Raw genomic sequence first — 12,248 nt, 5'->3', positions numbered from 1 at the left:
GGCTCTAACACTGTGCTTGCCAGTTTTGCTTCTCCTCCCTCCCCCCTCATGACGTAACTTCCAATTTCATCAAAGAAGGGTCGGGAAGCCGGCAAGCACAGCATTAGAGCCTGAGAGCATGGACAAAGTCGCTTGTAGGCTACTATGGGAAATAGAGCAGCTGCCCTGTTTGCTCCCCCCCTAATGCCATGCAATTTTTGGGGAGGCCACGGCCCTTGTAACCCCCCCCCCCTCGTTCCGATGCCTATGCCTAGTATGCAGTAATAAGACCACATCAGAATTGTTCATTTTTTTCAACATGTTCATTGTTTGACAAACGGTACACATACATGTTTTTAAGAAGGTATTTCAATTTTGGTGTCCCCAGAAACAGTTTGTAAGATTTCTGTGTAGAATAAAATATATCAATAACTTGTTTTCATGATAGGTTGGAATGCATTAGTTGAACTACCCTAGTTCAATCCCCAATGGTGCTGTAACACAGCACCAAGAGAACTGGAGAGTTAAATCATTCAACTACAATTTTTGTGGTCTCAGCAGGAAGACAAGAGGCAGTTGTGTGTCGTTCATCCATAGGACAGCCTAAAATTATTTTCTTCCTTTGAGGCATATAGTGCTATATATATACACTCACAGCGGAGCATTTCAATTTGGCCTACTCTTAAGTTGCCTAAGTTGAACTGCACAACTTGAGGCTGATGTTTTTATTTGACACTCTGCTTCCTATATTTAAGCTATGGCTGGTTTCCCGCTGATTTGGGGGTACTAGAAAGTAAAACAAAGTAGAGTCATACTGATTTGTAGAAATTCAAATTTAAAACACTCAATTTGTTAGACTTTTGAACTATTTACATTAAAGTGCGCTAAAATTAATAAGGTGATGACTGCAGGTTGGGAAAAGCTGAATTCTCAAACAGATTCAAAAACTGAGGTTTATAGTAATGTAGAGAAGGTGGCATTCTGGTTTTGATGATTATGTGCCTTACCTGAACAAGCAAGAAGCCTTTTGCTGTAAATTTGCCAAGTACCAACCTGTGAGGGGCATAATCAAAACTTTAAAACGTCCAAAAATCTGCTTAAGTCAGCACCTGGACGTCCTAATAGCAGGGACGTCAAGTGCTGATAATCAAAAGAAATTTTCTGGACATTCAGCAGCACTTCTAAGCTGCTGTGTGTCCAGACCTCAAAGGGGCATGTTGGGAGGTTTATTATGGGCAGGAATCAGGCAATCTTCCACCTGGACGTCCTGAAGCAATAAGGAGAAATTAGGTTATTGCCTGCTAATTTTCTCTCTTTTAGACTCTCCAGATCGGCCCAGTCCCCGCCCTGTCTGTCTGTTGTTTATTCGGGATTCGCATGAAGAGTGTGTTTTTTTCCTATGGTTCTAGTATTAAAAAGAACAGGGGCTTTGGCTCAGCTGGTGAGCTGTGGGGACGTTTGCTAAAGAAGCTTTCTCTATGCAATTTCCAACAGTATTGTTCTATGTTAATTCTTACTCCTGTTCAGAATGCTGTTACTGTTATACTTAATAATTCTTAATTCTGCTTGGCTAGTCAGCAGACTGAATATATTAGGGGGAAGCACAGCTACTTGTATTACAGCCAAAAGGTTTTACCTTAGTCTCCACCTGCTGGTCATGGTGAGCTATTACCCATCTGAACTGGGTTGGTCTGGAGAGTTGCTAAAGAATCAAAGTTTTTCTAGGACATCCTAGGTGGAACGTACACACCGTGACTTAGACCAAAGTAAAACAGGTCTAAGTGCCCCCAAGATGCATTGGGAGGGGAAAGACCCATCATTCGCAGCATATGGCCCTGTAGGCAGGAGGGAATGGGCTTCCCTCCTGCCAATCTGTCATCGTCATATACAGGGGGGGTCCAGGGATGTGGGAGAGGGTCCTACAATGTTGAGGGACGTAGGGAGTCTGGGGATGTTGGGGGATGTCGGAAGGAGGGGTGTAGGGCTCTGCAGCTCAGCTGATCCTGTAAAGGGGAATCCCCATCAGTCGAGCTGGCAGGAATCCCCGAAACCAGTTCAGCTGATGGGGATTCCTCTGCCACCATCAGACAAGGTAGTTGGGTACATCTACAAAACTTGCTTTTGTGCGTTTTTATGCAAACGTTTTTATTTTTGATAAAGGTCCAAAAAAATAGAAGTCCTAAGGACCAAAACTTATACATAGGTCATTTTCAAAAATAAAAGATAGACCTCTGGCAGTTTTGAAAATGGACATTTTTCTGCTGGGTTTATGGACATCTTGCCTAAAACAGCCAACCTCAGACTTAGATGTCCTTGCAAAAATGCCCTTCTATGTGTCTAACTTAAAAGCAAAGGCTGGAATTAAAATATGTTCACAATATACTTTTGTCAGACAGCTTTGACAGCTTTGTCTGTACAGATAACATAATACATGTGCAATTTGTAAAGACATTTGGCCCTCTACATGCACTCTGACTTAAATGCCTATGGATTAAGTTTGGAAGATGAAGTTGGCCAGGACTGAATGAACAAAATGACCAATTCCACGTTAGAAGCAACTGTATCCCCCCAGCTCCATGGTCTGCATAGCAAGGCAGGAGTCACTGTGGTATAATGGAAAAGTCAAATATTTTATGTTAAAAAAAAATGCTCTTCTGACCCCAGAATGTGTAAATGTTTGTGCTGACATTAGCTGTGGAGTGGCATATTGGAGTGGAGTATGGAACAGGGGGAAAAATTTGCCTAAATATCAGGAATGAAACAAAACAGAGCTGGAGCAATTTATATCCATATGTAACATAAATTACAAAAGGTTAATTCACGATAAGTAGCAGCTAGTAGGCAGCTAAAGTAAACAGTTGTCACTGCAGTCCAAAGGCACTATGGGCTCCTTTTACTAAGGTGCGCTAGTGTTTTTAGCACGCGCTAAACGAAAAATACTAACGCAAGCTCTATGGAGGCGTTAGCGTTTAGCGCGTGAAGTATTGTAGCGCGCGCTAAAACCGCTAGCGTACCTTAGTAAAAGGAGCCCTATAGTCCCCTTCTTTAGTACACGGGCAATCACTTCATGCTTGCCTACACATGAAATAAGTAATGTGGGTCTTGCAAGATGCTCCATACAAACAATGAGAAAAGTTCAAGGCACAAGACAGCTGCTTCAGAATTCTTTCCTCAAAAGCCCATGAAATGAGGGTCTGTCCCCTCTCACCTAACACCGTGAGCCCGATGACCCCAATATTCCTGCCACTTCGGTCTGGAACATTGTTGACCAAACACTGGTAGGTGCCTGTATCGGACAGCTGAGTGCTATTGATATAGATGGAGGCACTAGTACTTGGCATGGTCCTTGCAAATCCCACTCGTCCGTTGAACTGTGCTGCACCACTGAAGACCTGTCCACCTAGGTAGATGATGACCTGGACAAGAGAGAGAGCAAGAGCAACGGATAGTGAGACACAATGTGGTAGAGTGATGAAGACTAGAAAAACCCTGGAAAAGTTTACAGTTGACTGCAGACGTTTAGGCCACCCTGGCAATGAATCTCCAGATGAACAGATACTTTCATTTAATCGGGGAAAGACAATTCCATGGCTGAAAACTCTGATCCTTATAAACTCTCAAATTGCAATTGTTATTCCATCTAATTTCACTTGATGTTCCCCAGGGCGTCTTTTTTCAACATCAAGTGTGTAGACCAAAGGACTCAGGCACTGCACACTGCAATTAAAATCAATATAAAAAGCTTATCCTTCCGGCTTCCTGATGTAGCGTAGCGAAACACAGACTGTGTTGGAGCCGTGAACTGACCTTTTCAGATAAGTGGTCTACTGTTAAACAGCTTTTGTAGAGACATAACATTTGCCACTCCAGTAGAAGCAAGAATCCTTGCTCCATGCAATGTGTTATGATTAAAATTCAAGCACCTTTCTAGCGACATTGTACCGCTGCTGTGGCGCCTTGCTGAAGAGCTTATGAGCACATTTAAATATTTAAAAGCCGTTAAATGTTATATGATGATATTATTTGAGAAACTTGCCCAGTATTGATAAGAGGAGGGGTCTTTTGTGTTTTGTTCTAAACATGGATACAAGGCAGAAAGTGAAGATGGAGAGTTTCAAGTTTCCTTTATTTTTGATATACCGTTTATCATACAAGTATCTAAACGGTTAACAGTAAAATAGAATATAACATTTTTTTTTAAAGAAACTTAAAATAAAAACATGGCTAAGCTAAAAGGGGGGGAGTATGTACATGGGGAGAGGAAAGTTAATAAATACATCGGAATGGAAAATAAAAAATAAAGGGAAGCAAAATGGGAAAGAAGTACAATTGGTCCTGGAAACATAGTTAAAAGCACAGAAAAATAAAGAAACCAGACAACAAAGGTAGGGAAAATGATTTTATTTTCAATATAGTGATTGAAATGTGTCAGTTTTGAGAAAGGAAAGATGTTAAACTTTAACTGTGAGGGACACAGAAAAAATAGGTTTACCTCATGCAAAATTGTTATTTTTTAAATAAGATATTAACTATTTTTTCTGCGGTCCTCCAAGTACCTACAAATTCAAAATGTGGCCCTGCAAAGGGTTTGAGTTGGAGACCACTGCTCTAAAGGGATGTGTTAACAGGTGGAGAGTTAGTGTGTTTGCTAACTGATTAGCATAGGGGCTCTTACCGCCTGCACAACAGGTAACGCTTAGGGGCTCACGCGGTAATGTTTTTTAATGGATGTGCGCTAATGTCAAAATTAGCACGTGGCCATCAATTCAAAAAATGAGAGCATGTGCTATTTTCCAGTTGCGACACAAGTGTCCTTACACATGAGAAAGACCCACATAAGAGGTGCGCTAAGGCCACTTTTACCGCAGCTTTAGAAAAAGACCCCACTGTGCACTAACCAGCTAACGCAGAGTTAACATGGGAGCACATATTGACTCCTAAATAGAGAAGTGCTAAATGTTTCCGCTTTAACTAGGAGCAGGTATCCCACCTTCATCTAAATGTTCTCACTATTTTTTATTGCAGGTTATGTGTTAACGCCCCTTCCTGATGCGTTAGTTTTGGGCTTGCTGTATATTAAAATTACTATAGTTCATTAAGTCCCAAATCATTGCATTTTAGTAGAAAGGCTCCTAATCAGGTCACAGTTTTTAATTAAGTATTGACCTACTTTACTCAATATAAGTGGTAGTTGGCACTCTCCCTCTTATAATCCATCCCACTTACCCCATTGCCAGGGAAAAATGTTTTTGGGGTTTTTTGTTTTTTTACTGAGGTTGCAAGTTCGCTTCCCACTGCAGCTCCTTGTTTATTCTGGGCAAATCATTCAACACTTCATTGCCCCGTGTCAACCTGTTTGATTGTGTAAACCACACAGAAAAAGCAATTTATCAAGCCCCATCCCCCATTACCCCTTAGGAAGCAGCAATAGGGCCGCTAGTTTAAACAAATAAAATCCCATCCAAACAACCAGCTGTTTTCTTAAATTACCGCCCTGGGTTTAGCCATGCTGCCAGACTTTTTGCTTCATATTGAGAACATTTTTTATTTTTATTCAATGAAATATAGTACTTGCAACTAATTGATATAAATTTAGCTTCCAAGGATCTGGTGCTGCTATCAGATGATTGTATTTTTGATAGATAACATATGGAGCGGCTGGCATGAATACTTTGTACACAGCTTTGCATGAACTTTATTCTGCTTTCTACTTCATACATATTTAGTTTTGCCCTTGATGGCACCTGCATGTCCTTCAAGATCTATTCTAATTGGAATTTATTTATTTATAGATGTGTTTATTATGTATGCATTTTTGTAGCTTGCTTTTCCAATTGTGATCAAAATGAACAGCAGGGTATTTGTTGTGAATCTGCATACTAAAATAAGAGGCCCAGAACTGGAGCATCATCGTTTCCATGAGTCACATCTAATTTATCTTTCAAGTTTCAAGTTTTATTACCATTTGATGAATCGCTTATACAAATTTTCTAAGCGATGTACAATTTAAAAAGCCACTAGATAGTGGTCTCACATACAATTGGACAAACTAAACACCATACAAACTAATTAAATCAATTAACATTTCAGCAATCATATTAGAGACAGACATGATTGAAGAAGGAAAGGAGGGAAAAGTTACAACTTCATTCTCTATTGGAAATTACATAAAAGGAAAAAAACAATAGGGAGGGAAGGGGGTTAATGAGTTTGATATTCGTGGCAAAATATAAGGGGTCCAAGATAGGCCGTATTACACATCAAAAGCGTCTTGAAACAAAAAAGTTTTTAATAATTTTTGAAAAGATGAAAGATCTTTTTCATTTCTAATATAATTTGGCAGAGAATTCCACAATTTAGGAGCCATAACAGAAAACATATCATTTCTTCTTGTGCCAACGATTTTCAAATAGGGAATTGTTAGTAAGTTTGAAGAAGATGATCGTAGAGAGCGTGGGGCATTGTATGGAATAATCATTCTTGACATAAATTGTGGTTCGTTAAAGATTAGTACTTTAAATACTAAAAATAGAATCTTAAAGTTAATTCGGTGGGAAATAGGAAGCCAGTGTGATTTGATCATTAGTGGTGTGACATGATCATATTTTTTCGCCTGAATTTAGGGTAGGGTGGACAGGGCTGCTACCTGGAGCCAAGGTTGGCTAAAGGGACTATGATACCCTTAGCCAACTTATACATTGGTGCCCCTCCCTCCCACACCTAAGATCTACTAGCTCCACCTCTCTCTGGAGTCCCCCCCCAAGCTATGAAAAGATGCAAAAACTCAAAATCCTAGTCCAGCATCTCTCCCTCCCCTTTCCAACCCAGTTTCAAGAGGAAAGGGAAAAAAAGAGGGAAAGATGCTAGATCAGGATTAAAAAAAAAAAAAAAAAATTTTTTAAGATCTTTTTATTAAATCTTTGCAAAACCACCACATTGTAAAGATATAATAATTACTTGGATACTAACATCCAAGAAACAATAGTACAATGTTAAGATAATATAAATGCATACAACAAACACACAATTAAACCAACCACCTTTGCTTTTAAAATAGTTTTACAACTGGACTGGGATTTTGGCACCCTTTATATAACCGGCACCCTCAGCCAGTGCCTCATTTGGTCCATAGGCTAAGCCAGCCCTGCACCATGGAACAAAGAATATCACCAGGCACCCCCGAACATGCGCAAATTCATAGCACTGCATGGTTTTCTGCCTACCTAGCCCATTCCTTTCATCCCAAGTGCATGCAAACCTCATGGCCCCCAACCAACGCAACCTGTCCCCTATCTATGCCTTTTTGTGGAAGGGAGTATACATTCATATGTTTTTTTCTCAACCAGAACCATCCATGACCTTCACTATGCATAAGTTTTCTCCTCAACCAGAACCATCCATGACCTTCACCATACACAGGCCCAAATCTTGTGTCCTAGGGTCATAGAGCACTGCATGGCTATCGGCCAGTCATCAGTTTCACTTTAAAATAAAGTCAGTGGGTGCAGACTAGTGCTGCCCGATTCACGATTCGAATCGGTTGACTGATTCACTTCGGGTGAATCGATTCGAATCGATTTAAAACACCCAAAAAATCGGCTTCCAGATTCGGACTCTCCCCCCTCGCCCCCTAAAGCAGGAGCAGCAGCGCTGCTCTTGCTGGCCGGCCGCTGCCGCACTTTCTTTAGAGGGTGAGGAGGGCGGGTCAGTCAGGAAGTGCTGCTGTTGGCTTCCCCTCCCCCAGCATCCAATTTCCCATCCTAGCATCGGGCTTCCCCCCTGGCCTCCTGCTTCTTTCCTGGCCTCCCCGCACCGTTTACCTTATAGGTGAAGCCTGCAGAGCAGATTGCGGCACTAGTGTCTTTGCAAACTGCTTCGAGGCTGTTTCCTCCACTGCGATCCTGCCTCTGACGTCAGAGGAAGGGCGGGACTGCAGCAGAGGAAACAGCTCAAAGCAGTTTGCAAAGACGCTAGTACCACGATCTGCTCTACAGGCTTCACCTATAAGGTAAACGGTGCGGGGAGGCCAGGGGGAACACGGAGGCCTTCCCGGGGGGGGGGGGGTGCGCAGTCGTTCATGGTGGGACAGGCCTTCAGGGGGACAGGCCTTGGGGGGTGCAGGCCTTCAAGAGAGGGGGACAGGCCTTCAAAGGGGGACAGGCCAGGGATGGTGGCATAGGCCTTCATGGAGGACAGGCAGGTCTTCGGGAAGGACAAGCCTTTAAGGGAGGGACAAGCCTTCAAGGGGGGACAGGCCTTCAAGGGGGGGGGACATGCCTTCGGGGGGGGACAGGCCTTTAAGGGGGTGACTGGCCTTTAAAGAGGGGACAGGCCAGGAATGGTGGCATAGGCCTTCAGAGGGAACAAGCCTTTTAGGGAGGTGCAGGCCTTCAAGGGGGGGGGACAGGCCTTCAGGGGTGGGGTGCAGGCCTTCGGGGAGAACAGACCTTCAGGGGAGGGGGGCCCTGGTGTAGAAGTACACGGAGGGAGGGAGGGAAGGGGGGGTTTCAAAGAGACGTGCATATGCCGGACTTTGGGGGGAAGAAATAATGGGTCTAAAAATAGAGGAGAGGGAGAGAGATGATGGATAATGGGATTTAGGGAGGGAAGGAACAGAAAGGGAGAGAAGTTGGACACAAGGGATGGTGTGGAGGTGGGATAGAGATACTGGATAGGAGGGTAGTTGGGAAAAGAAAAGGAAAGATGGTGGACCTGGGGTGGTGGGGAAGGAGGGAGAGATGCTGGATGAAAGGGTAGTTAAGAAAAGGTGGATCTGTGAATGGAGATGAAAAAAAAAGAAAGATGCTAGACCTCCGGGGGAGGGAAGGGAAACGGAAGGGGAGGACGGAGATGGCAGGTGGATGGTTAGCACGGAGAAAGAAGGAGACTGGCAAGCAAGTTATCAGAAGACAACCAGAGCTTGGGACCAACAAGATTTGAATAATGATCAGACAACAAAAGGTAGAAAAACTAATTTTATTTTCTGTTTTGTGATTACAATATGTCAGATTTGAAACGTGTATCCTGCTAGAGCTGGTGTTAGACCGGAAACGTGAGCTAGGATTTAACAGAGAGAGGAAAAGTCTTTTTTTTGTTTGTTTATTTTGTTTACACCACAGCGCCAGTGTGGTTAGGAGAAGGCAAAGGGGGTAAAGAGGCTATAAAATAAACCCACCAGGATGTTTGAAAAAAAACACCCAATCTCATCGAATCGAAAAACCAATTCAATAGGCTGAATTGAATCAAAATTTTTTTTCCTGAATCGGGTAGCACTAGTGCAGACAGACCTAGACAGATTTAATAAATATGTCTCTAGAACATTTCTGAGAACATGGAACATTAAAAGCAAAATGCTGTTTCTCCCAATCTGTAATAGCTTTGAGCAAGAAGTAAGGTGTCTTGTGGCAAACTTACCTGCTCTGGCTGATTGGCATTGGAGAGAGGGGTGACTGTCCAGATGACATTTAGGTTAGTGAGGGCAGCACTGGTAATGAAGGTGCAAGGCAAGACTGCTGTCTGACCCCGGGCCACCTGGATACTTGGAGAGCTCACCGATACTTCCAGCGCATTCACTATATAAGCAGAAGAGGGAAATATAACATAGGGTGATGGATCATCCCCAATATCATTCCTCCCAAATTTTCTTCCTGTCTGGATAGACAGTGAACATAAGAACATAAGAATATAGAGTAGTAAGTGGTACTATAAGCTGTCAAAAAGATACAGAAAGACATTCAGCTACTCTCCTAAATAAAACAGATCCACTATGGCCATCTTCATTGGCATTCTAAATCTTATGTTAGGGGAAACAGAAATATAGGGCTCCTTTTACGAAGGTGCGCTAGCGTTTTTAGCGCATGTACCGGATTAGTGCGCGCTAGCCGAAAAACTACCGCCTGCTCAAGAGGAAGCGGTAGCGGTTAGTGCGTGCGGCAATTTAGCGTGTGCTATTTCGCGCGTTAAGGCCCTAACGCGCCTTCGTAAAAGGAGCCCATAGTGTAATCACCTCACAATGACAGGTATAAGTGGCCTGTGGTTAAAGCAATAGGCTAAGAACCAGGTAAAAATAAGTTCAAACTCCATTTTCCTGGGCACCGACACTCCTTGTGACCTTGGAGAAGTCATCTTATCTCCTGGGCCTCAAGCATCCTCATAAGATTGTAAGCTCTTTGGGTAAGGGCCTATATTCTAATACAGTAAAGCCAAATTGATCATCATTTGGAAAAGAGTAGCTAAAAAAAAATGCAAAATTATTAATATGAGAGCAGCTATGAGTCTAGAAAGTCTCTGGTGCTGAATAGGAAATATTGATCACATTTTCCTGATTGTGTTAGCCCCCCCTAAAGCAAAATTAGCACCTCTCCACAGTAAATAAAATGCTTCCTTTTCATAATTGCCTATTTATACAGATTGGCTCATATTATTGCAGTCATTTAAGAGTAAAATCCTTATCAGTGTCCCACTTATCCAAGACCTCACTCTTCCAATGTCCCACTCTAACTGCTTTAACTACAAATAGTTGGGCAAACAGTACAGCAAACTGTTTAGCTTGAATATTTATAACTTGAGAGCAATTTTCATTTTCGTATAGCACTGCAGTTGCAAATTAAGTTAGAAGCATTCTTCAAGCCTCTCTAATGTGGCTTATTCTTTAATAATTTATGAAATCATCTATAAGGAGACACAGATTCCCCTCTTCTGAGCCCAGGGCAACCTACAGGGTGACAAGCAAAAAACATAACAGATTTGGACAAATAAGCTGAGCCAACTTAACAAAGAAACCAGAGGACTGCTTCCACATGTGACTCATTGTCAATAAAATCTTTTCACAGAAGACCAAGCTCTAGGAAGGCTCATAAATTCTATCCTAGGTTCTCTTTATCTAAGAAGCCAACATATGTAAAAAGTGATCCTTTAAATGCTGTTTACTTTAAAGATTACTGTATCTACTTAAAGCAGGGACAGGAAACTCTGGTCCTCGCGTGCCATAGGTAGGTCAGGTTTTTAAGATACCCATAATGAATATGCATGAGATAAATTTGCATGCATTACCTCCATTGTATGCAAATCTATCTTATGCATATTTATTGTGGATATCCTGAAAACCTGATGTACCTGTAGCACTCATGGACCAGTGTTGCATATCCCCGAGTTACAGAGATCTACATATAATCATCAAATCAGATTCATCCTTAAACTAACTTAAGCATATCTCTGTTTCCACATCCTAAGTGTGAACCAGTAAAAAGTTTGTCCATTTATATATGTTAGTTTTAACCTGAACTATTTTGCTCTGTTGAAGATCCATGAACAGACTGAAAAGGGGAAAAGACTGAAAGAGCAAACAGAAGTAATTTAGAAACACATACAAAATAAAAACTAAAATTGAACATAGAAGGAACTGGCAAACCCAATGAGGGATTTCTCTAATATCATATGCTAATATTTTCAAAGAGGTAAAAGAGTTATGAAATCACTATTTCTATTCATCTAGACATTACAAAAATAAAGCAATCCAAAGGGAAACAAAAAAAGATAAAAGACAAAGTAACTTAGTTATATGTTTGGGAAAGATGCCCAGCAGCTGCTGTCCTTGGAAGTTGCAATAAAGCAGCATTTCTATGCCATCTTTCTGAATAAATGGCTCGCTCTCTCACTGCTGAGAGGAGTCCTGGGCAGTCGCTCGCCACCTGAATAAGATAACATGGCACACTACACAGATTACTCCCACATATGGAGGAGGAAGGCCAGCTTGCTGCAAAAGTTAAAAAGAAACTATAGAAAGGCAGCAATTGATTCTGTAAATAAGAGATTATTAAGAATGTTTCCCTTTCCAAAAAATGCTGCCAGGAAAATACTTCAAGGCAATTTGTATGAACCTATCCACTGATTCAGTGGCAATGTAACCTGGATTTGATTCCAGGACAAGATTGCAGTTGCCTGCACTGGCCAGAATCAGGGATGCTACAGAGGCAGCTTTTGCTGCCCCTAGAAGGGGGAGGGAGTCTTGGCCTTCACTCAAGGGTGATACACTTCTCCCTCTGTATTCGCAAATTCTGTATCTATGGATTCGCTTATTCACGGTTTTATACCAGAAAATTCATTTAAATTTTTCAGGCTATTTTAAGCCCTATAAGCCTCCCCCCTTAAGCCTTACCTGGTGGTCTAGCGGGTTTTCAGGCAGGAGCGATCTTCCCACGCTCCTGCCCCATGCAGATCACTCACAGGAAATGTCTCAAAAGACTACGGGAGCTCAAGGCAGCCATTTC

The 12,248-nt window shown here is 42.0% G+C and overlaps 1 protein-coding gene across 2 annotated transcripts in view; it reads right to left on the bottom strand.

Annotated features, from left to right (window-relative positions):
* The window catches only part of IGSF11 (immunoglobulin superfamily member 11), a 137,504-nt gene that overhangs the window by 13,700 nt on the left and 111,556 nt on the right, over positions 1-12,248 (bottom strand). For both annotated transcript variants that reach the window (XM_033943218.1, XM_033943219.1), the window contains exons 2-3: positions 9,394-9,551; positions 3,188-3,395 (exon numbers count right to left, since the gene is read on the bottom strand). In XM_033943218.1, coding sequence (XP_033799109.1) covers positions 3,188-3,395; positions 9,394-9,551 — 366 coding nt within the window. The remainder of the gene's footprint in view (positions 1-3,187; positions 3,396-9,393; positions 9,552-12,248) is intronic.

This window comes from Geotrypetes seraphini, chromosome 4, assembly GCF_902459505.1.
Source record: "Geotrypetes seraphini chromosome 4, aGeoSer1.1, whole genome shotgun sequence".
Classification (NCBI taxonomy): Eukaryota; Metazoa; Chordata; class Amphibia; order Gymnophiona; family Dermophiidae; genus Geotrypetes; species Geotrypetes seraphini.
The sequence above is the reverse complement of the archived record's forward strand: the minus strand, read 5'-3'. Positions and strand labels throughout refer to the sequence as shown.